Raw genomic sequence first — 26,301 nt, 5'->3', positions numbered from 1 at the left:
CTTTCCCACATAGTGTGGGCACTACTATGGTTAGTATTGATGCCAACAAATCCTCATTAATTTTTTTACGCAATCTGGGTTACAAAAGTAGGGAACCAGGTGCATATTATGTATCCTTCAAATTATCTTTACTTGCAGTACTTATACTAAAAATAGCAAATTATTAGTACTTTCAATTGTGTTCTTTGAGGCGCTTCTTTGAAGTTTCACATAACAAATCTCAAAAATTGTCATAGAAATTATTACTGCTATACATCCATTCAAAACACCAGTGATCAGGCTATACTATCATGTACCACAGTACCTGATGGGTCTACTACATCTTGAAATAAAATGTTGAAACACAAAAGCATTGAAAATGAGCATATCCCCAGTGGTGACAAAAGAGTAAAGTTTGAAAGCCCCTTTCTCAATTGGTCTCGTATCCAAACTGCCGTAATGATGTCATTTTGTGACACCACTAATTTCGCAATCTTCTTTCTGCAGAGGGTACTTTTCCCAACAGGAGAGGTGCACCAAGTTTGCCAGCTTAAATTAATTCCAACCAAATCATGTTTCAATGCTTCCATGAAAACAATTACATCTTAATAGTTGTCACTTAACAAGCCTTGGACAATTGCTGCCAAGAAATGTATAGTCGCAAAACCTTTTCAGGAATTCGAGTGCCATGTCACAGACTCTTAGCGACTCCTTTTTAAAAGTGAACAGAAAGCAAAGAACTTCAAGGCAACCATAATAAAACATTATGACCACTTTTACTTGCAAGTGCACAGACAAAATGACAGTGAAGGCTTTGCTACCACTGAAGGGCAACTGGAAAAAAAAAAGAAAAGACAATCCTCTGCATGCTGTACAAAGAATGATATATCGTTTACAAGATCAGTAAGGTTACACATCCTTATTGGGTAAAATAGGGTGGTCTCATCTATAGTGAAACACAAACATTGTCATTTAGACATAAAAGCCTGTGCTGCTTTCAAATGGACACTAAAAAAAGGGAAAAAAACAGTTTATGCTGTTAAAGAATTCTTTCAAATTCAAATTTTCAATAATTTTGTAGGAATAGGTTATTACGTGAGAAAATGGAGGCTAAAGTTAAAATTTTTAAAATTTAGGGCCGAAACTCCAGCGCCGGTATTTCAGTGTGACGTCACAGATTTTGTATCAGGGCCAATATGGCTTAGTAAAAGTTCTTGAATTTGCCAAGTTCAGTACTTGCCTCCTCGGGGAAACAATTAAGTCAATATATGCTGATAAGAACTTAAGCCTAAGCAGACGCCATCAAAATCCATGATGTCACAACAAGCTGGTGCAAAAACTTGAAGACAATGTCGCCACCTATCTCTGGTTTTTGCATCTCTTCTGGCTTACCATGCCTAATGGTAATAATGGACTACTAATACAGCTCGGGGGTTCTCCCCATGACAAGTGGCTGAGGAAATGCTGCTCATCGTTGTGGTTAACTGCCCAGCCCTTTAATTACAATTTTTTTCTTCTCTTTTTGTCGTGGTCCTCAGGGTTTTTTTTATCACATGTGAAAATGCCTTAGAAAGAAATGTCAAGTAGGAGTTATGAAAATCGCGTCACCATTTCTAGTGTGCTGTCAACAAAAATAGGTAGGAAATTGGGGATCGGGATGTGCCACGGCACTGTGGAGCGCGCAGCTTTCCGTTGACGCCCTGTGGTAGACGCAACGCTGTCATTTCAAAACCACTGTAAATAGGGGAGATTTATTGGGTGCAGCAGGTTGGTCCTGCGGGCACACCTATTTGCATGGGCCTCGCTTTTTCCAGAGGACCTGCACACCTTCTGTACTCCTAAATTTACCTTTGTTCAAATGTAAACAAAGCATGAAGGATCATGCTTCAGATAGCCGCAGTGCTGTATTTTGCTGTGTAAAAGTGAACAAAAAAAGCGAAGGAAAAGAGGAAATACTAGCGTGCGATTTGGTAGTGCTGTGACGTGGACACAGGGAGCATTCCTGTTAGCTGACTAGGATTTGAATCATCGGCATGCTTTTTGCACATATTTTGACAGTGGTAAGCTGTTCATTTCCTCGTCCTGGGGATGTTTGCTGGCTTGCATATCTTTCGTTAATATGCCCAAAATGTGAAATTGGTGAGTGAACAATTCAATATAACAGAATGGTCGTATAAAAAAAAAAAAGAAACGGTGGGGGCGAAAAGACAGCCTAGTGGCCTGTGTACCTTGACCTCAGTCGCAAGATTTCAACCCCTCAAAAATTTCTAGGGTGAGCCCTGCAGCTCAAATAATTTTTCTTTTTAGTGCACCTTTCAAACATATAGCAACACAGAAATTATGTCATTTAGACATAGAAGCCACAAACTACTTTTCATGCATGCAGCAAGAATAAACTACTCCAATGAAGGTGATCTTTCTGAGCATTTCCCCAAAACGCACAGCCATGCTATGTTTGATAGTCAAACTACATAGCAACTCGTCAAGACGTGAACATCAAACCATTTGTGGCTGTCAAAAGTCACTTTTATTTTCCTTGTCAGTATCGCAGGCATATGAGAATATGCAAAAACCACTGTTCCTGAATATAAAGCACCTCGCGCTACTTTCGTGCCTACATTGTCTTGGTCTTCCTAGCCACGAGCAACACACCTTTTGCTTCTTTACTGAACAGCTGAACATAAAAATACCGCATGACACATTTTAATATATCTTTACTGTCCAGAAATTTGCTCACAACACTAATGCAAGTGGTTTGTAACAACACAGCCTCATGTATTCAAACTCATTGTTAATAAGAGCTTGTGCAGCCTAATCTGGGGAGTTATATGACATTAAAGCTATGTAGAATAGTTCGCACATGTGCGAACTGTTTTAGAATATAGCAATTCAGCAATCACGAGACTGCAGCATTTTTATAAAGCATGCATTAATGTTGAAAAAATTTTAATTGGGCAAACAGCATCAACCTGAGATACAATGTCTGTACCATCAAGGACCAAAGTTTACGGACTGTCAGTATCGTCAAAAGCTTTGTCCCACTCTCGGCACGCAGCCTGGAATTGACAGGCACTGTCTCAGCAGTGTGTGCAAATACCAGAGTGCACTTCGCAATGCTCAGCTACTGATTTAACAACAAAAGAATTGCGCTCACAGTTTGTAAACATAGATCCCCGACAGCACTAACACACCACACTTTTGAAATCACAATCACAGCGTAGCTTCACTAAATTAATCTTAAATGGATTAGGCACCAGGAAGGAATATCCCCACGAGGTTTAGTACATTTAATTTCGAGTTGCCCGAGGTTGATTGTTCGATCAAATTCCTATCATTAATCAGGTACATACTTGTTGAATTAATCGATTCCACTACGAGCATTCCATTACTCAACTTCCATTGAGAAAAGACAAAACAAGAAATGATAACGTAGTAACACTGAAATGATAGCTGCGATATTGACTGTATGTACATTACTGAATTCAAATGAAACAAATGAAGTGAAACGGTAGCAGACAGTGCCTTAGGACCGGTTACCACGATGCACTCATGCCGAGATGATCAGCCGTTCCTAATGGAGGTTGGGAGGTCACTGAAGTAAGGGTGCTGCATGGCCTCTTCTGCCGAGAGTCGCATGGCTGGATTGCAGACTAAGAGTTTCTGGAAATTGAAGGAATGCAATGTAGCCACAAGACACATGTAAAAAGAAAAGAATTCAAGCAGAACCCACCTATGATGATTGTCTGAGTTATTGTATGAGCATTTCATACACCAAGATGCACACACACTTTATTCAACCTGGAGTTGTTCTTCACATAATCTTAGCAGCGCAAAAACTAAAAAAATGTAAGAATTTCACTTTCGAGTTTCTGTGCTGCTAGGACGCAAACACCAACTCGCTCAAGAAGAAGTTATTCTTGAGTCCCTCTCTTGAGCTGTTTTATTTTTGTGCAACTCATTGCCTACTTCTTTTGTTGGAGCTGGCATTCCCTGGCTACCCCAGTTTTGGTGACATAGAAAGGCATATCACTGAAGCACACCATCTTCTTTCTCCTGCTGCAACTCTCGGCGTGCGACTTGTGTGTGACACTCAGTATGTGACAAAATGTTGTACATATTTGCAACATGTGCATCAGTTAAGTTGCTCACATAATCAGCTTTGCATGTACTGAACACAAGCACATTAGGACCCAGGGGCCACACACTTGACATTCATGCAGGTTGTTTATTTTTTTGCAGCCGAGGGCACATTATTTGGGTTCTTAGACATGTACTGCTCTTCGAGACAGGGACCACTGGAGATAGTGCACTTCCACTGCGGTGTCCAAGATATATGGACACTTTATGGACAAGCGTATGCAACAGGAGGCCATGCAGGCACCTCACTAGATGCATGTCACTCAGTGGCATATGGGCATGTTCTTGTGGGCTAACACACATACACAGGTACTGCTGGGGGTGGCGGCATTCCCGTTGTGGTGTGGGAGATACATACGCAGTTCATGCTGTCAAGCAAGCGTATGTATGTAACGGGAGATCTGGCAGCATCGTCGCATGGGGGTAAGATTCTGCGGCAGGTCTGAGGTTAGTAGATGGTGGGGCGATTTATGCGTTTGCAGGGCGCACCATTGCAAAGGGCCAGCTGCACCGAAGTGCTTGAACTTCAGGTAAGAGGGTCATGTGGCATTCCTTTAAGTGTTGGGCTGTGTGTCACAAAAACCGGACTGAGAAAAGGGGCGATCAGAGTGTGGATTGTTGATTGTCCCGCCTACTTAGAGAAAACATGGCATGTATAAGAAATGATTGGTAGAATTTGAGTGAGAAGAGCTAGAGTAAGGTCACCATCCCAATTCACAAGGGTATTTAGAAAAGTACGTAGAGATGAAACGGGAAAAGCGAGCGAGCCGATACGAATCGGCCGCTACTACAGCCATTCTATCCTACTTTTTCGTAATAAACCTATGCATTCTTAAATTGGCCTCCATGAGTGCAAAGTGTTGCCAGATGGCGATGAAGGTGCTTTGAAGAACTTGAAGCCAATCCCAAGAGAGCAAGATTAAATAACTAAATGGCCACACAACTTTTGAACAATAATTCTGTTATGATTTATGGTCAGCCTATGTGTTTTTTTTATAACATTGTCTACAACATAACATTTTCAATGACAGGAGCAGCCCGTCATTCTTCGCACACATTCAGCAGCACAACACAGTTGCACAAAATTATGAAAAGAAAAATGGTTTGCAAGAGTGGTATCAAGTTGTGTTGATGAAAGTAAATTAGCTATCCATGCTGCACTGCTTGAGCGGCTAGTTTTGGGATAAGAAACCATGTTCATGTTGACATACAACAATGGCTGTTCATGATGACCAGCATGGCACAAAAGAATATTCTACATGGTACTATATTTAGCAGAAAAATTTAGCATCCATGGCACCTTGTAGTGAAATGGCCACTGTTGATACGTTGCAGCCACAGCAGAAGTAACAGTAGAAAAAAGAAGTGTACACAACATTTCTTGACAAATTCTGATGGCAGTGAAATTAATACAATTGGCATGGTCTAAAAGTTTCTTTACAGCCACAAGCCATCAATAAAAGGCCATTATCAAACAATATACTAAACAACCTTTTTTAGCACTATAATATATCTATGCACAACTATAGTAGAGTAGTTGCAAAAATGTAAAAACAATGCAACTGTATGCATTCAAGAGCTGTAGCTCAAAAAACTTAATTCTACACCTTGCAAGGGAAGATCTTCCATAATTAGCAAAGGTTGACATTTAGATAACTAACTTCCCTGTGTGTCAAGCTCCAGTGATAATTTCCAGAGCATTAAGCTCAGACTCATACTGCTGGCAAGACAGAATAGCATTATGGAATGGAAAACCTATGTGCGATGGAGATTGATGTACTACCAGCGTAAATTCAAACGTGAAAAAATTGAGAAGGGCTAGCTAGTATCCTTGCATTTCCAGGATTGTCTGCATTTGCAACAGTGACTTAAACCAAACTCAAGAATGCCCATTTGGGACAAAATAATGTTTGGAAAGTGGCTATAGGGCAGCTATAAATTACCTTACCATGCATTTATGCGTAGCAGCCATTCTGATCAACTTTTATCTGTTCGTGTTCCAAATTATGTTGATGATCCATGCCACCAGGGCTGTCTTGGAGCGAAAAGACATTGCACCGGGTGCTCAATAATGATGCTTATTCTGTCTCTCCCAGGCATTGAATCAATGTTTCCTTTCTTTCTTCTGCTACCAAAAGCTTAACAGCCACAGCTGCGAGCCTGTGCTGATAATTTTGATCTTAAGTGGGACAATGTGAAATGGCAGGAAAAGCTATGCTCACTAGTAATACCACAAGCTTAGCAGTGCAACATCATAGCTGCTAAGCCATCGCGAAAGGTATTGGCAGGCAGGAACAATACAAATCTGTGATAGTAGGCAAGTCTGCAGTGAACACACAGATATCAGACTATTGGCTCTCATAGGCACTCCACTAAACCACCTCTGAAGGAGTAAAATTTCAAACAATATCAACCCACTCATAAACAAAAGCATGATCAACACACCTAATGTTCATACTATGAGTGTGTAATCTAGCATACAACATACTAAAACACAACATAATAAACATAAACATAACAAAGAAACATAACAACATAATAAAACACAACATAAAGAGAGTGGACAACACAAATACACTGTTCTTTTCAAGCTGCTTGGATAGCAAGTAGCGCAATAGTTGACTTTGCTCTACATGCTTAGCACAAACCTGCAGTAGGTCTCGCCCTCTACAGCTCAACTTCGGGACCACTTGCGCAAAGCTGGTTGTTGGGTGGTACAGCGGGAACGACTGCCGGAGAGAATGGCGGAGAGAGCAAGTAATGAGCAACAGATTGGCAAAAAAAACAACAACACACAATTGCAGGCTTTCCACCATGTTGTGTAAGGAGAGTAATGTTAGCAATAATCATTACATTTTAAGATACGATTAGGAGCAAAAGTAAATCAGTTTAGACTGGTCAAGCTGCCTTTCAGAACTCTATCTCCATTTATTTGGTGGAAAAAGGCTGTTTACTGCTGAAGAACATGCAGGCCAAACTGTTATTAATTGAAATTTGCATTGAGACTTCAGCACCAGCATGTCAGAGGAGGGCCACGGGCTTCAAGGTGCTTTCTTATATGACGTACAGATAATTTTATTCTGAAGTGGGACAATGTGAAATGGCAGGAAAAGCTGTGCTCACTATTAATAAAAAAATATAAAAATAAAAAGAAAGGTAGTTTGGGTTCAAAAAAAGAAGTTCCGAAAGCCTGTTAGGCTGAGTCATTGGTTGCATTAGAATGCAATATAGACCCATTTGACTAGTAAGTGACTAACTAGACTTGCAAGATGCAGTCGAAATATACAATGCCATGGCAACCTTCAAAGTGGCATCACCCTAATGGCGAGACTAAATGTTTGCCACTAAAATCTGGCACCCACTTTTGGGCAATGTCTGTCATAAAAAGGATATGAATAGCGGCTGTTGCATGCCATAGGAGCGTACAGATGCTCAGGCGCAGGAACTAATCAACGCAGTCAACAGCACAGGCAACTCAGGAATGCTGAATCATAAGTATGTGCCTGCTTGATGAAAGCAAACCGGTTTGGCTAACGGTGATATTTATGTGTTGCGTAGTATCAATGCACCCAACAAAGGGTACGAGAATTTTGTGGCACATGCTTGTACATTCACCTTTAGTGCCGATAGGATACAGAGTGCACACAGCATACCGATTGGACGATACTGTTAGCCACGTGCTTGTATGTTGCTATTAACAGGTCCGAACTCTGTACACCAGGTCACTTCATTATTCTGGAGACAGGTGTGCGTCCCAAGTGCTAATGGTTTGTAATACAACCTTATCACAAGCTGGGGTCACAAACGTAAAAAAAAAGAGAGAAAATCTGGGGTTTTACATGCCTAAATGCTCCCCCCGGTACGATTATGAGGCATGCGGCAGTGGGGGTCTCCTCAATGGATGATTGGTTACTCACAGATGAACCCACCGCACAGACATTTTTAAGGCCAGAAGGTCCATTGCTAGACCTGGCTCGGAGACTAGCTCGAGAGCACCTTCGAGATTCCACACACTACCATGTAAATACATAGTAAATACTACACATCTTTTGTCTCTCCTGCTTTCACCATCATTGCCTGGTCTCCATCATTCCTATGGGGAAGGTGGCACCTAATCCACACTATGACATCAATGGGAACAATACTGTTTGTATGTCACATTTTATATGATGATAATCTGTGTCCTTACATATCCCTGAAATTCACCCCAAACTTTAGTTTTCAAGGAATTCACACAGCAATTTATTTTGATGGAGTTTTAAGGGCCCTTGAGTCTTTCTTTCCAATTTCAAGGGTTTTCAAGGGTTTCAAAGATGCGTACAAACCCTGCAAATTTAGCGAGAAAAGCTTTTCTGAGCATACAGAGCATGAACAAGGTTGTTCAGACAGGCAATGTGCTATGTGTTAACACAAAAAGTGCACAAAACACAGGAAATGAAAAGCATACGGCAAATGACAGTGCTGTGCCATAGGTTATGTTCTTTCCATGTGCTTTATTTTGCGTGTCATGTTCCTGTGATGACAATTAGTATATATATTTACATCAGAATGTTATAATCACATAACCTACACAGGCTCACTAAAAGTGCAGATGGCCTTCCTTTTCAACACAGAAAGCAACATCCCAGAAGGAAACAAGAAGAGTCATAGCTGATGCCACCAGGTTAACAGAGGGCGGTTTAAGATTAACATTCTGCGCTAATTTGGTTACTGATGACTGAGATGAAAAAAACTGAAAACACTAAGAAAAGCTAGAGAATATAAATGTTTTTTTTTTACCTTGTAATCTGGTAGCTGTGTCATCCCTGGCCAAGTATCTTCGGTCGGTGTTCCCAAGAGCGTATCGCTTGTCAAGGAGGCTACTACTTGATTTAACTTTGATGTTAAACATAATTTATTTGCATCATAGATGCATAAAAACCGGAAGCAGATTTTATACACGCTGTAAATAGAAGTCCTCCTAAGTGCAGTGACCAAGCATTTTCTTCCAGAATGATTCGTTTGTTCCGATACGTGTCACATTACACTGTCACAGAACATTTAAAGAAGTTCATAGCAATGCATGCAAAAGCTCATGCCAAGAGAATGACTCACAATAAAGAACCAGCCAGGACAGCATTTGAGGTCGTGCACAATTAAACAGAAGGGTAGGCAGGGAGAGAGACATTTCAGCTAAATGAACAAATTGAAGGCGTACTGCTTTTGTAGACCTTTTATGAAGATAGACAACATGCCTTTGTAAACAAAATACGGCTGAGAGTGCCAGCAAATCACTTGGAGTTACCGTATTTACTCGATTCTAAGCACCCCCTTTCTTTCACGATCGCTATACCCTAAGTGAGGGGGGGGGGGGCTTAGATTCGAAAAATCTAGAATGACCCCCCCCCCCCCTCCCTTTTCGCTGCAACATCACGACGAGACGGGTGCGAGAAATAACATTTTATTTTACAGACATTCAAAGGAAAAATAAGTGCAGACAGTGAACGACCGCTTGTGTCAGATGCTCAGTTACTATCACTGCCACTCGAGTTCGTCGCACCGCTTGAACCGCCGCTGTCGGTATCCCACAGCAGGTCGTCTTCCGTTCTATCGAAGTGGTTTGGGATCGCGCACTTCTTAAATGATTTGACCACAACGTCCACCTGGACCCACTTCCACACACGTCCGAAATCCACTTTGCCATGGTTGATGGGGACGCTTTCTGCAGCTTTCGCCGTACAGCCGTACAGTCCGGCTGTACGGCGTACTCGCGCCGCGAACTCCGTGCCACCTCGGGATTCCAACAGCTCCGGCTCGATGACAGAGTGAGCAAGTGCGCTTGGCGGCCTTGGCTACACGCTCTTCCTAACAAATAGGGGGGTGCTTAGATTCACATGCAAACTTTTTTCCCAATTTTCTCGTGAAAATAGAGGGGGGTGCTTAGAATCGGGGGGTGCTTAGAATCGCGAAAATACGGTATATGGCACTCGGTGGGTTCGGTTGAAATAGAACAGGTAACTTTAGATCTTTGGGAGAATCCTTGTCTGGCAGTATAGTAGAAGTGACTAGGATGATAATGATCACTGTGTTTTTACAGAGCACTACAACCAAGACAGTCTAGCATTTGGTAATGAGCACTTTGGACATATCATGAGCAAGTATACTACCATGCCACACAGTACTGAAAGTGCACATAAATGAAATAACAACAACAACAACAACAACAACAACAACAACAACAACAACAACAACAACAACAACAACTGAACTGTGCAAGAAGAATTTTTTATAAATACAGATGCACACTCTGGTAACATAAAATGAAACAGCTCTAGTAACCTTATTTTTCTTCCTTGCGAAAGCAATCCAGCGCTACTTTTTTAGATGAGGGCACAGAAAGACTTGGCAGGCAGCGCCCCATCCTGTAAAGTCTTTCTGTGTCCTCGTATTAAAAGGTAGCGCTGGATTACTTTTGTAAAAAAGAAAAATAATGCATCACCAACTAGCCCTGCAACGTGTTTTGTTAATCTAGTAACCTTGAAGGATATTTGAATATCCGTTTTAGTTGATCATCAACGTCACTCCCAGGGAAAAGTGGCCTTCCTGCATTCGCAAGCTCTGAAAAAGAGAGAGAGAGAGTAGTATAATGAATGAAAACCTTTTTCACTATATGGGAGAGTATGCAGTCCAAGCTTGCTGCAAGATTATACACCATTAAAGGATCCTTCACTAGGCTCAGTCAGAAATTTTGGTAATACAGTCGACGTAAAGGGCCATGCAGAAAGCGTTCTTTTGTAAGAATTTTTTAAAGGAGTTTAGTAGTAGCAGTGGCTGCATAGTGCATTTGGCTCTACATAGTGCATTTGGTTCTACATACTTTGCATTTCACAGGAATCTCCAAGTTGTTCCTGCTGTAGCTGGCTGGCTATCGATGGGCTATTGGCTGCTACTGGCTGCAACTGGCTGGCTATTGAGCAGCATGCATGCTATGCAGAAGTGCCCTGCGCATGGCACCATCTCTTTCGCAACTGGAGCGCTTCCTTTGAGGAGAATAGCGTGTAAGCTTTTGTTTGAATTTTCAGCTGCTTTCATGCTGTAAATTGGTGGAACCCTTTGCAGACATGATCACCAATGTGCTATTTACACGCTACAATTGTTGTTTTGCAATGCCCAAATCCGGTGATGGGCTCTCTGAGACAGTATTAACTAGAGCTATAAGAAATCTCAGGCACAATCACAATATGTTATCAGTAGTCCTTGTATGTATCAGGTTTGCCTTAAGTAATCCTCTTTTCAGAATCAAGCAGTTTCAGATATTACCATGAAAAGAGTGAAAGCCAGCGAAAAATTTCACATCAGTTTGTATTCAACAGCATTTAGAATGATGCCAAATGGAATTTATTCTTAAAATGTGGCAGGCTTCTACTACAACATAAATGCATGTGGTACTTAGAAATAAGCAAGCTTGAATACAGAAAGTGGTGAACGTTCCTTACCAAACAGACCAGTATATGGCAGTGCATTGCTTCTGATGTGCCACAGAAGCATGTCAGAAGTATTCTGCTACCACAAGCTGTATGCCCATGTGCCAACATTATAATTTGGGAAATACTGCAGCTGAAGGCAAGAAATACTAAAATATAATGAAAAATGCTACAAATTATTACACAAGTTGTTCACTGCTTGTTAAAGATTTGCAGACTGTTTTATATGGACGCTGTAAGAACACGGCCTCTGCTCTATAGTGGCAGCAATAATGATCTGGACTACAAATAGAAACGCTTATGAAGTTTATTCATGAAATGTTCATGTAGGCAGCTGACATTTTGGTTGCTGTAATATGTTGGTTCTATGAGGCAGTATTGCTGCTTAGTTAGAAAACTTACGCAGTAAAGAATTCGTCAGCAACAGTACCTGCATTCTTTAAGAAAAAAGTTTTGGCCTAAACTAGGTGCAAATGAAAAATCATAAGATTATTTGCAAGTTCTGGAAATGAGGCATTTTCTGATAAAATTATAAATGTTGGCATGTATATGCATGCTACAAGGTTCAAACTGAGATGCTAAGCAATGTTGAGAGCAGCTACGTGATCATTACATTGTATAAGAACTTGTGAAGTTACATTTGGGTGCACCGATGCTCACAAAGCAATACAGGCGCCAACCTTGAAAAAATTTTTATGATGCCCACCGCACGAAGGAAAAAAAAAAAAGAAGAAAACTTCAGATGACATGATGTTGGAAAACCAAGGCATAAGAATAACCTGAGAGCGCATACATATCAGTGCTGTATGGTTCCTCTTGGAATGTCCTATCTGAACTTCTAAAAGCCAACTGCAACAAAGTTTCACTCTGGCTAAACTTGTTATAAATGAATAGTATAGTGTATCACTGAAGCAACCTTGGCAGAGCCTCAGGGTTGATAATTATATAGTTTCCTTCTTAGCAGCCTCTGAACAGAACCTAAGCGGATGACGCTTGCACCTGTTGGTTGGCACCATAACCCAAGTCCTAGCATATCGCTTTCGAGATGTTTCAGTATGCCATGGGTAGCTGCAGGTGCAGCCTTATCGTGGAGGTGACGCCGAGGAGCCATGCATTCTAGGTCATGCGTCACTGTCGGCAAGCGGTAATAGCAGCATTTTTCCCCCCTCAGTTTTGGTATCAAAAACATCTATTTTTTCTAGCTTTTTCAGACACTTCTGCTGCATGATGTTTCAAATGTCAAATTTTGCATGGAACCTCCTCTGTGTCTACACTACCTAAAACGACACTTTTTATGCAGCACAAAATTTTGTTGCAATTTGCCTTTAAACTTTGTATACAGATGTCAGTTCATACCCCCATATCACAGCAGCCTCCTTTCTTGCCAATGTGCTGGAGACCCGTTCTTTTTTGTATTTGACCGAGCATCATGCGCACACGTGAGTTGGGAGAGATTCATCTGGGAACTTTCACTTCTTAGAATGTGCATTTCACTGATTACTAGTGCACCACAGAGGAGAACATGCTTTGCTCCGTTTGTCCCTAGTTGAGCTGCAATACATGACAGGGCATAAATACTTTGGAATTGACTTCTGCAATAATTGTTCTTTACCTATGCTTCGTCACCAGGCCTGACACAGAGGGTTCCTGCCGAGGGGGCAAAATGAGCCGACGCAAAGCACGGGAGGAAGGGGATGGGGTATTAGGTAGATGCTGCTTTAGCAGCCGCAGACCAATGCATAATGACATATTGCTACTGCTGATTCATTTTATTGTAAAATAATCATTTGCAAGTTATACTGAAGTTCTTATTTCCGGCTGGCCAGCATACGCACAGAGCATGCCCATGCGGCGCACACACCTCCCGTCGCCGACAGCCGTGGCGCTGACAGAGTGCTGAACCCACACCGCGAAGTGGCAAGCCTGATGTTACATCCGCCCCAGTGGCCAACCACTGGCAGCAAAAAACTGACGCTTCGCCATTTCAGACTATGTATCGGCAACTACGATCCCATTCAGACGGAAGTTTAGGTGGCCAATGAAGCAAAGTGCGTTGTCCTCTCTAGTATTTACGCAAAGCCACATTTTGCGGCGCAATAGAGGTAAGATTTCCCAGCAAAATATCTGCACATTTCTCTCTGGGGACTTCTTAGGTCGAACTAATGCAATAATGAAACTATCGTTCAATGTGCCACTATTCTATATTTAAATATTCAATTAAATCAATTGTGTGTTCCATTGTTTTGCAAGTTACACTGTCATCTGTGTGAAACCACATTGCTTCAATGATAAACAAGCAACCACAAATGTTAATTAAAAATAAGCAAATACATAATAATGAGAAAGAAACAGACCAACCTGCAAAAATGCAGCCAGCAGACCACATGTCAATGGACGTTGTGTAGAGCTTGGCCCCAAACAGAACATCTGGTGGCCGATACCAAAGCGTGACCACCTAGATGTTGAAAAAGTCTATTTATCTGCTCACTACTTTAAGTACCTTTCAACAACTACTGCAAGTGAAAATACAGTTACCTCAGCTGAATAGCACCTAACTGGAATTCCAAATGCCCTTGCTAGACCAAAGTCGGCTAACTTTAGTTCTCCATTCTGAAAGGAAAAGTTGCCAAGAGCGTCAGACCAATACAAATGGCCTTTCACATTTAAAGAAAAAAAAATTGATCGTGGGGTTTCATGTGCCAAAACACAAATCTTACTATGAGGCATGCTGTAGTAGGGCACTCCCAATTAATTTTGACCACCTGGGGTTCTTGAACACACACCTAATGCCCAGAACACAGGCATTTTTGCATTTCGCCCACATTGAAATGCAGCCGCTCTGGCCGAGATTTGATCCCACAGCCTCGTGCTTTGCAGCGCAACACCATAGCCGCTAAGCCACCACGGCAGGTCTTTCATGTTTTCATTTATCACTGTGAGAACTGCGCACTTTCGCTCTATGTTTATCTGTGTTTTTTTAATAATACTCGTGTCCGATATTTTGCTTGCACAAATTGCTTGCACAAATTTAGTCAGAAAGCACCTCCTAGAAGAGTTTTCCAAGAGTGTTAATCGGTGAATATATTCAAAATTAACGCTCGGCTGCCATCAAAGTCATCTTATCCCATTATTCTAAGTACTCTAAATGTAGAATCATAGACAGAAGTTAGTTGACTACAGGTTGTTAAAAATAGGTGTAAATGTTTTCGAATGCAGGCATACTGCCCAATGTCAAGGAGTGCTCTAGCTGCAAAAGACCCCTTAATTCTGACCTGCACAACTAGACAGCAAGAATATTATCACATACAGTTGGCGCCATGTGAATAGTGAAGCAAAACACTAATTATTTGGGTCAGCTAGAGGCTATTAAACTGAAATTGCCTTTGGCGAGAGTGGCACGTGAGCTCAACCATTGTCAGATCAAATGCCACAGCTAACAGTCGCTTACCCCCCCCCCCCCCCATTTATGTGTGACATGATGGGCCATATTTATGGGTGCATTTTTGGTCAAATGTAGGTCATCACAATCAAATAATGTGTTATATGCACATGTATAAGCCAAACTATAGTCCCACCTTGCTAGAACCAACAACATTCACAAAGCATTAACAACCAGATACCTGGAGAGTGCCTTGAGAAAGAGCTGAAACTAAATATTGATAGCTCAGTGAAAGCACATGCAATATTAATGAGTAAGTAAATGCCTAAACCTAAAGGGAGTATTTGTGGCAACATTTAGCTTTTTCCACACTTGTATTCCATGACCTGTTGTCTCTATTAGCATAATCTCTGTAGGAGAAAGGCAACATTCACAATGCTCTACCCCATGACACACCATTGCAATACACTTTCATCCCTTTATCTTTCTTGAGTGACCAAGCCACTATTGATTATATGCACATGCCTTGCTGCATTTGCTAGCTTTGTTTCCTCTACAGACATAATGCACTACACATGAAGCGACCCACATGATGCCCCAAGAGCTACAGAAGTCAAGCAACAAGAGATAAAGTACTGAAACAGATGTAGGAAAGGAGCATTTGTTTACCGAAGACACAGCTTTTCTGCTGTAAATAGAGGAGCAATATTTGGCTCATATTTTATTGTATAACCTCATGACCAGGCAGGTTTACCTGCCACACTTTATATATGTCTCAGGATGGTTTTAAGTTGGGGGCTATTATTCTTTATTGTCTGAGAATGAAAGTCAATGGACAATACTTTATACTCTTAGCTCACTCAGAATATTACTAATACGTAAGTGATGCATTGTGTATAGCGACAATAAATCAATTAGAACGTAAGAAAAGCCATCATGGGGCTATGGCACGCACACTTATGCATAAGTCATTGTTGAAAAAGTGAAATATAATACCTTATTAATGAGAAGGTTTTGTGGCTTGAGGTCTCTATGCAGGATATTATTGCTATGGCAGAATGCAAGGCCACGAAGAAGCTGGAACATAAAAGACTGCAAACACAGAACACACGTTAGTTTGATTATTGTGCATTGCCAGAATAAAATCTCATCAACAGCATAACAACTGGCCACAATAAAAGAAATGTAAACAGATGGATATCCCACATACATGACACTGCTTAAGTTTTCAAAATGACGGCAGCTCATGAGTGAACACTACCCAAACATGACCGTTCAATTTGAAGCCCAAAGCACTACATTTATCAGAATGGGCGAATTTATGAATCATAGACACTGGATTGTGAGCATGGTTAGCACCAGTTGTTATGCCTCACTTCAACCCAACATACACAGGTTATACTTTTACACCATATATATATGGTGTAAAAGTACACACACACACATATATATATATATATATATATATATTAGGAGAGAAACAAGAAAGAAAGAATAAAAAGAGAAAGATTAGGAACAGGACAAGAATAATAAAAGAAAAACTTTAGAAGAAACTTCATCATTCAGTTCCCTGTGATGTTACAGATTTTGACAGCCTCTGCTCCAAACTAGTTATAGCTTGAAATGAACATTGTGAGTGGCTGGTTCGTTCATGGTTATGGTAGGGAATTACTGTGCAGATGTGAAGAAGAGGACAGCACACAAGACGACTCATAAAGATTGCATGAATGTAGTGTCTTCTATATGTGCTTTCCCTTTTTTTGCATTCACACAGCAGTTTCCTAGTAGTGACTGCTTATGAACAAAGTGAGATTACATTACATTACATAACAACAAAACTTGAGAAGAAATTAAGAACCGTGAAATGAGCAATGGAATGAAAAATGATAGGTGTTAAAAAAATATTATGGGGTTTTACGTGCCAAAACTACTTTCTGATTATGAGGCACGCCGTAGTGGAGGACTCGGGAAATTTCGACCACCTGGGGTTCTTTAACATGCACCTAAATCTAAGTACACGGGTGTTTTCGCATTTCGCCCCCATCAAAATGCGGCCGCCGTGGGCGGGATTCAATCCTGTGAAAATGATAGGTGTAACATCAAGAGACAGGAAAACGGTAGTGTGGATGAGAGAATAAACATGGGGAAGCCAGTACTATTTTAGTTCTTGTTAGAAGGAAAAAACTGAGTTGGGCTGGACATGTGACGCATAAGGCAGATAGCCGGTGGTCTATTAGAGTTACAGAACAGGTGCCAAGGGAAAGGAAGCGTAATTGAGGACATTAAAGACCTATACTCAATTTCATACACAGCAAGCAACGCTGCGCAAGCTGATCAAGTATTGGGTAATAGTATTCTCACCACACAAATTTCCCTATGCCTTTCTGTGGAATACCTACTTCGTATATTACAGCTGCAACTTGTTGACAGAAGGTTATGTCAAATCACGCATAATTTGTGCACTTTCGCGCTTCCAGTGTGCGATATAGTATGTTTTGGTCACGAACACAACACTGCACTGTGCCCACTAGTCACACATAAATGTCACTCTGTTCATTTGGAGGTAAATAGGTTCTGATCTGGAATGCCTTTCGTGTAATACATGTCATATTTTGTGACGTAGAAGTATGAGAGCTAGTGTACCTCAAATTACATGACGTAAATATACATCATTTTTTTTATGTGCAAGGCAATATTTTTCGGTTGCAAATGTGAGCAGTGAGAGTAGTATCTCTAACCTTCGTAATGTTGCCTGCTATGTATGAAATGTGACATAGGTGATGTGGTGAAGTTAGGAAATTTGCAGGCATAAGATGGTGTCAGATGGTGTAAAACAAGAATAATTGACATTTGTTTTGCAGAGGCCTTTGTTCTACATAGGACATAAAATAGGCTGATGATGATATCACATGGGAAAGTAAGCTGAGACTCAGCTGAAAGCTTCAGGGAACTTTTTTTCAGTAAAAAAAATCAGGGAGGCAAAAGAAGCACTATGCATTACTATGAAATTCTCAACATCACATTGACTTCAAGGAAACACCAGCTTTAGCATGGCAATAAGGAAAAACAGGGAATGTTGGCCTTTTCTTCTCTGCTAATAATTGGCCTTCCCCTTCTAAAGAAGTGCAATTAAACGTTTGAGAAAGATGTTTTAGCAATAAAAAATGGTTTAGTATTAGTTTTTACTATCGCTGAAGGATTGAGCACACTACAGACAAGAGACCTCCCCCAACATGCTACAATGCTGTTGGCACCGGAAGGACGTCAACAGTATTACCATTCTAACATGCACAACAGAGCATGTCACATGCAAGTCTACATAACACTGCTGAGCATTTCCATTTTTTGGATATCTGCACAACATTTGTGTGACATTGCTGAGTTGCAGTGAAGCAAATCACATTGGATTTCACGACAGTGACAACACAGTTTTAACCAACATAAAATGCGATTAGCCTTTTCTTCTGTGTGCATACCAGAAGTAGCACGTTAGAAAAAGAATTTGTTGCAGAGACTCCCAAAGATGATTGTAAGAGCAAGAAAATAGCTTATGTGTGCAGTAGAAATAAAACGGACACACTAGCAATACTTATAAAGTACATGGCTGGCACTGAGATGATGGCAGCACAAATTATCATCGGCCTGTTTGGGTAGACAACATGACAGTGCGTTGACGATAATGTGGCGACGACGGGCATGATGGTGGCAACACGACTAAGAGGGCATGACTACAGAACCATGACAGGGTGGTGGCAGATCTGGCATGACAATGGCTGGGCACCTCTGCTTTACTTCTGTGCTTGTCGACTACACAAAGGCTAGAAACTCCTCCAATCACACACTTTGATATTGTGCAAATCCTATACAGTGCAGAAGTCGGTTTAAATGAAACTGTGGTGAGCTGGCAAGACAAAACACCGCATCTCAACAAGAGACACGCAGCAGACTTCGTTGATGAATATGTTAAGCAACCATCGGCCCGAGAAGCAGAGGAACACTATACGGCGCTGCCACTGACCACAGCATCTAAACCTCAAGCTGTCACAATGCTTTTGTGCGAAAGCACGTGCACCTGAAAGAGCTAGTTGGAGTTTGGCAATGGATTCATATGCCCCGCAATCGGATTGTGCAAAAGCAAGTGCCTTTGCGTCGGCAGTGAAGGTCTGGCCGCCAACCACCGCTCACGAAAACAGGCAAAAGAGGCAAAGAAAGCTACTGGTTTTAAAATACACCTAATGATGCCACATTACTTGCAATAATGCCCATGTCTAGACAAGCACTAAGGGCTTTCTTATGCAAGAACTCTATGAATAAAATGTGAAAAATGTGAGGAGTGATTGAATGAATTCAGGGAAATAATGCACACTCTTTCTCTTGATATGACTACTGATTCGATTGGACTGCTCCTTGCTCAGAATGTGTACTTGCCTTAACAACTTCGAGGTCAATTTCACCATTGAGGCTGTCAAAATACTTCTTCAGGTCTTGGTCACAGTGCTCAAATACAAGAGTAAGTTTTTTCTCACTGTGAAGAACATCATGTAGCCTGAAAAGAAAACATTGCAACTTGCCATCAGAATCAAGAGTTTAACTGTATTCATATTTATATTGCATTAAATCATAGCACATATTAAAGCTCTAATCCTGTGCTGCAACTAAAGCATCCAGTATAGGACAGCATCTCTTAGGTGAGTAAACCTGAAATCATATAAACACAGAAAAACCATACACCATTACACCTATAATAAAAGAAAAGAAAAAAGAAAAAAAGAACTTAACCACCTTTATTTATGGTCATGGAAAGTAAATTTGTACATGCACACACACACAAAAAAAAATAAGATCTAAAAATTCATCAGCCCTTCCACTCTGTGAAGAAGGACGAGCAGCAAAAATGTAGTGTGCTTTACCTCAATTGACACGTCTATGTATATATAAGTATTATTATTATTATTGTTATTGTTGTTGTTGTTGAAAGACACAGACAACGAATAATTTTTTTCACTGTGAAGTGATTTATTGTTATTCTTTTATGAAGTAGTGACATGTGCAAGGAACGCCGCATGGCAGACAGGAATTCCACAATATTTACAACTTCACTGTGAACTACGTAATCATGAAAAATAAATGAAACTCGGTGTAATGTTAGAGTGGTCTTAGCAGCCAATTTCAGTATGATTTGTTTCGAGACAGTTTTGATAAGAGTTACAGCCATTTTCTGTAGCTGTACTCTCTCCATAGACAGCCATGTATTGACAACAATCGGGAATTCTGTAACACTTCACTGTGAACTAATTATGATAAGTAAATGAAACTTAGCATAATGATACAGTCATCCTAGTGGCCAATTTCAGTATGATTTTTTTTTTCCAGGATACCTACATTAGGTTGAGAGCTACAGAACATTCGCGAGAAACTGGAGACAAACACTTTTTCGTGTCTATGCAATGCGTATACGAATGCGCATCAACCACCACCAGAGGGTAGCTACATACAGCTTCACTGTAAAAATGCCGAGGTGTTATTTCAGCTATAAATAACTATTACTGTAATGACTTATTAGTGGTTTGCCAAGCTCCCCAAAATTTATACTTTGCTCCAGCATGTCAAAAATACAGGAGCATTTCCCAAGTTCCTAACTTCATCACACCACCCAATTCTTTGCTGTCTTCAACTGTGCTTTACCCCTTGGCATTCACTGTAACATTATTTTATGGACTACCAGTTATCTGACCTATGCATAACATGACCTGCCCAACTCGGTTTCTTTCTCTTAATCTAAACTAGAAAATCAGCTACCATGTTTGTCTTTTTGTCTCTTAAAGTTATGCTTATTATTTTTCCCAAGGAGATAAGAGAAGATAAAGAGAAGAGAAGATAAACAAAGAGATAAGAGAAGCGATCATCGAGCGACAGAAAGCATCCCGAGAGCACAGGCAGGCAAAGAAGGCACAGTTGTCGCAGGGCGAAGTAGCCAGTAAATGGGAAATATACCAGGAGAAAAAGTCTATGGGTCAAATACTGGTGCAAGCAAAGATAAAAGGTGAAAGTGAACATTGGTTGTCAGAAATACGTGAGAAAAAGAAGGCCACACCTAGAATATTTTGGAACCACATAAAATTATTAGGCAGGAAGTCAACAGCCATACAACAACACATCCTAGACGAAGATGGAAACAAATTGGAAGGGAAAGCGGCATTAAATTACATCCGAAAAATAACAGCCGAATCTTTCCAAGGCATTGATGAGGTTCTATTTGAAGAAAAAAAGAGCATGAAAGAGACGCAAGTGGAAAAGGAGCTGGTGCTAACAAATTTCAACTGGAAGAAAGCGGAAGAGAAAATTCCTAAGTGCACAGCCACAGTGCCAAATAAGGTTCCCGTTAGGCTGATTAATGAACTAGGATAAAAAAGTAAGGAAGCTCTGGCGAAAACAGTGGAAAAAACTTTAAAATATAGATGAATACCAGACAGTTGGCGACAAAGAAGAATGAATTTAATTTATGAAGATAAGGGGGAGAAAGACAGAATTCACTCGTATAGACCATTGACCATTACATCGGTAATATACAGGCTAGCAATCCAGGCAATCAAATTAAAGCTGCAAGCATGGGCAGAGAATAATGGCATTTTGGGAGAACTTCAGAATAGCTTCAGAATAGGTAGGTGTTTGGATGATAACTTATTTGTTCTTACTCTGTGTATTGAAATATCAAGAGTAGAAAGCAGACCATTATATGTGGCCTTTTCAGACATTACAGGAGCGTATAACAACGTAGACCGCAACATTTTGTGGGATATTCTGGAAGGGGAAGGCTTAGGTGACGATTGTCTGCAGCTTTTGAGAGAGACTCACCTAGAAAATACCGTTTGCGTTTCATGGGAAGGGATGAGGAGCGAGAGGAAAGTTGGTATCAACAAGGGACTGAGGCTGGGGTGCCCTTTATCCCCACGGCTGTTTATGATGTACATGGTGAGGATGGGGAGGGCGCTAGAAGGAAGTAATATTGGGTTTAATCTCTCATACAAATAGGCGGGTACAGTAGTAGAGCAGCAGCTTCCAGGTTTATTTTATGTGGACGACATTGTGTTGCTAGCTAACAAGCAAAGTGATTTGCAACGTCTGGCTAATATTTGTGGACAGGAAGGCAAGAATTTAGGTTTGAAATTTAGTGTTAGAAAATCAGGTGTTATGGTATTCAATGAAAACAGTGAACAGACAGTCGCAATACAGGGCCAGCAAATACCTCGAGTAAGAGAATATAAATACCTTGGTATATGGATAAACAAAGGCAATGGATATATGGAAACACAGGAAAAAACAATAACAGTAAAGGGGAAGATAAATGTAGCCATAATGAAGCACAGAGCGCTATGAGGATACAATAGGTACAAGGGGCTCCAGGGTATCTCAAAAGTGCAATGGTTCCAGGACTTACTTTTGTAAATGCGGTTGTTTGCTTGAAATCAAGGGTACAATCAGGACTCAATGGCAACCAAAGGCCAGTGGGAGGCCTCGCATTGGGCACTCACGGGAAGACTACCAATGAAGCTGTGCAGGGTGATGTGAGCTGGACTAGTTTTGAAGTGAGGGAAGCCTCACAGTAAAATTGATTATGAAGAACGACTGAGGAACATGGAAGAAAGTAAATGGGCTAGGGGAGTGTTGAGGTACCTGTACAGGAAAAACATTGGAGGAAAAAAACAGTGGAAAAAAAAACAGTGCAGGGAAAGAACTAGGAAGCTTACCAGCAAGTATGCAGCCTGCAGGGTGAGCAACACAGCAACCAAGAACGTCAAGCGGTAAGTAAGAGAGGCGGAAATAATCTCATCGGTGGCGGCAATGGAAAAGAAACCTGCCTTATGACTAACTACTTAAGAGGAAAAGACAAAATCAGGAAAGAAACCATCTATGATAACGCAAAGGGAAGCTCATTACTTTTTGAAATGAGATCACGATGCATTAGAACACGCACCTACAAGGCGAGATATAATAAGGAAGAAGAAGCATGCGCTTGCTGCAGTAAAGCTAGGGAAACGATGGAGCATGTTTTATTAGAATGTGAAGACATCTGCCCAGCAATTCATTTAGGCACCACTGCCCTCCTTGAAGCCCTTGGGTTCAGCAAGAGCAGGGGGAAAGTAAACATGTCTGCAATAGAAATTAGTAAGAGGCGATTGGAAGATTAGTGGAAGAGAAGTAGGGAAATGACAAAAAACGGAGTCATACAAAAACAAAGTTCACAATAGCAGGTTTGAGAATTTGGTTGTGGGAGTTCATAGCGTTTCTTTTTTAAAACTTTTTTAACCTAGGTAGGACATTAGGCTGTATAATAGCAAGAGCTTGGTGGTGCAACCCACCGGGCCCGTTGCAAAGGGGATGCTCATAACATTGATCCATCAATCCATCCATGGACATGCTGGTGTGCCATTTGCTACCTAAAATTGGACGGCAACAGGAACAACATTCACAAGAAAACCCGATTCTTGTGTGGGTGGTGTGAGGAAAGTGCAGCTCGAAGTATTCTGTATTGAGTGCTATCATGCTTCTGGCTGTATGCAGTAGTTTGCACGGCAGCAGACGTTTCCACAAAGCTTCAAGGAGTGAAATGGGTGGCAAATTAACAATTACTTTTTGCTATACAAGGTTTTCAGAATTCTTTGTGTGTTTTTAAGCATGCTCTTGGAGCATTTGAGGTGATAAAGAAAAGCAGCTACTTCATTACCATTAAAAAAAAATTATGATCCCTTAAGGGGTTAAGCAGAATTCAGGAACTCACCTCACAATATTTTTGTGCTTTAATTCTTTAAGAAGACAGATCTCTCGCAACGCAGAACTTGGCACCCCCTGCAATGAAAAGTTAAGATTCAAAACCCAGTTCACCACAACGTTAGGGCTTTTTAGTATCCCCCTTTTCCTCACTGCCATGAATGAGCATACTCTTTTTATGCCATAGATGTACTTGTTACCTCTATGAGCGAAAAATCATCTAAAGCAAAAGTTGTGGACTTCAGTCTATGAGAAATTTTCACACACACAAAAAAAATTGATGGCTTTGTTCACTGCCATCAAATAAAGGCCCATGATATGTCTACCACATCAACCTGCTGCTCTCGAACATCACAAGCAACAATTGATCGAATGATACATGGGATTTAATGTCCCATAGCAACGCAGGAACTATGAGGGATGTTGTATTGAAATGCTCCAGATTAATTTTGATCACCTCAGATTGTCGTTTCCACCTAAATCTAAGTACAGTCACAGGATTTATGGCAGTGAATGAGGAAGCACGCGCCACATGGTACGTGCAGAGCGCTCTGGTGAACGCTAGTGCACTCTCACCGCTTACAAGATTGGTGGATGCACTCCCTAAAAGTTCTCGTGCATCACTACTGTCACTACCATATGGAATCTGGAAATAATTGAGCATGTGGTCTCGTGACCATTATGGTGTGGTAGTAGGATGCAGCAGAGAGTGCACAAGCACACTAAGGGAGCGCATTTGCCAAACCTACAAACTACACAGGTGCGTTAGCCACTCCCCAGGGTGTTCTGCATGTACTATGAGGCACATGCTCTCATGTTCATCATCATAAAGCTTATGACTGTGCCCACAGGTGTTCTTGCACTTCACCACCAATTAAACAAGACTACGGCAGCTGGGAATCATAGGACAAGGATGAGATAGAAGACTGGAAGAGCGCCTACTTACAAGTGAGTAAGCGCTGGTCCAGTCTTCTATATATCTTGTCCGTATCCATTTTTGCACTTGGCACATTCATCATAAATGGAAACCAAGTCGCCCAACTTGATGTGCTATTGAAACTGGCTTAGAAGCAGGGTAAATTCAGCGAGTTGATACATGTTCCTGTTTAACTTATCTGCGCTAGAGTTAGAGAGAGTGGACATTTACAGAATACCTCATCTGGTTAGGGGTGCTTTCACTTTCATGTGATCCACTGCCCAGTGCCTCCTTTGAGTGACGGGCACCCTGTGAACAATCCTTAAGTAACAAACTCAAAAGCAATTGAGTCCATTGATAATAAAGCTCCCGATATTATAAAACTTGTTTCATGTGCTTACATGAAGTCTCTTTTTTTCTATTCTAATCAGTATACAATTGGCGGCATGCAAGCCTGGTGCAAAACACTATATTTTAAAGGGATCAGAAAGCAATTTTTTAAGTGTTTGGAGATCTGCCACTAAGATTTTGAAGGTGACATGCAGTAGCCTGTGCAAGGTAAACATTCTTTGGTACTCTGGTCTAATCGCAGAAATCGCTTTCCCCATGAGGGACCCCTTTATAAATAAACATTTCTTGTTGGCTGCTGGAGTTGAACTTCAATAGGTATAGTACAACTCAGGCCGTCGTCTGTCTACTACGAGCATTTCCAGATAGTCAACACTTTTTGCGACAGCAAACTAGCTAGTTCTCCCCCTTTTTTTCATCACTGTGACGTTAAGCTTGCACTTGTGCAAAGTAGGAACTTGTTTTCACGGGTGACTTATGTAGTGGGTTAGCCGCACAAACGTGATGCAGAAAATACAAACAAATGTGGCAACAAACTGTCACTCTACCTCGTCGTCGTCATCGAGCCTTACACGCTTTAACGCAACAATCTCTTGCGTTTCTCTGTTTTTTGCCTTGAACACAGTCCCGTAAGTGCCTGAAACGAAGAGCGCAATATTTCACAACACAGCGCAGCAGCAGTAGTCGCCAATAAAGAACAGAATTTGTGTAGCTGATCAAAGTACCACGGGATGTGAATACACACGCGGAATGCTAGTTACAGTTATCACAAGAATTAGAACGCGTTAAACGTTAAAGTGTGGCGGAATATTTGGGGAACAGTTGAGGCAAGCGTTGCAAAATATGTGAAAGAGGAAACTGAGATTTTGTACCGAACGTATGGGAAATATTATGAGTTAAAAGAAATGCTGTACCTTCTCCTATCTTCTCAAGCTTCTCATATTTTTGCATGGCAGCTCGAGAAATAACGGGACATAATACCCGCTACTCCGGTACTGTTTACGCCGGCTGAGCGTCAGTCGCGATCATACGGCAGCGGCCATAATTGCTAATCCAAATAGACATACAAAACGGGCTGACTGTTGAACGAATTTTTCTATTCTATGAGAAAACAAATAATTAGAAGCCTTTATACTAATTACAGCCACCAATGCCATTGCAGCCACTGTCGCTAAAAGCTGGTAACTGCCACACAAAAAAAGATGGCGCTAACATACATATTGCTTCAGTCTACTGTTTGTTTTGGACATCATGTAACGTAGCGGTGCTGGTTTTACGTGCTGACCTGTCTTTTACATATAAATCTGCAG

General features: G+C 41.1%; 1 protein-coding gene across 1 annotated transcript; it reads right to left on the bottom strand.

The window, feature by feature from the left end:
- Positions 1–716: 716 nt before the first annotated feature.
- Cdk5 (Cyclin-dependent kinase 5) lies at positions 717–26,154 on the bottom strand. Its single transcript, XM_065436423.2, has 11 exons — positions 25,906–26,154; positions 25,540–25,628; positions 23,738–23,805; positions 19,387–19,504; positions 15,955–16,050; positions 14,115–14,189; positions 13,938–14,034; positions 10,644–10,713; positions 8,896–8,956; positions 6,765–6,845; positions 717–3,639 (listed from the first exon to the last, which is right to left on the bottom strand). The coding sequence occupies exons 1-11, from the start codon at positions 25,940–25,942 to the stop codon at positions 3,541–3,543; spliced, it is 891 nt and encodes a 296-aa protein (XP_065292495.1). The 5' UTR covers positions 25,943–26,154; the 3' UTR covers positions 717–3,540.
- Positions 26,155–26,301: the final 147 nt, after the last annotated feature.

The sequence above is a fragment of the Dermacentor albipictus genome, chromosome 1 (assembly GCF_038994185.2).
Source record: "Dermacentor albipictus isolate Rhodes 1998 colony chromosome 1, USDA_Dalb.pri_finalv2, whole genome shotgun sequence".
In the NCBI taxonomy this organism is placed as follows: Eukaryota; Metazoa; Arthropoda; class Arachnida; order Ixodida; family Ixodidae; genus Dermacentor; species Dermacentor albipictus.
This window is presented reverse-complemented; position numbering and strand designations above follow the sequence as displayed.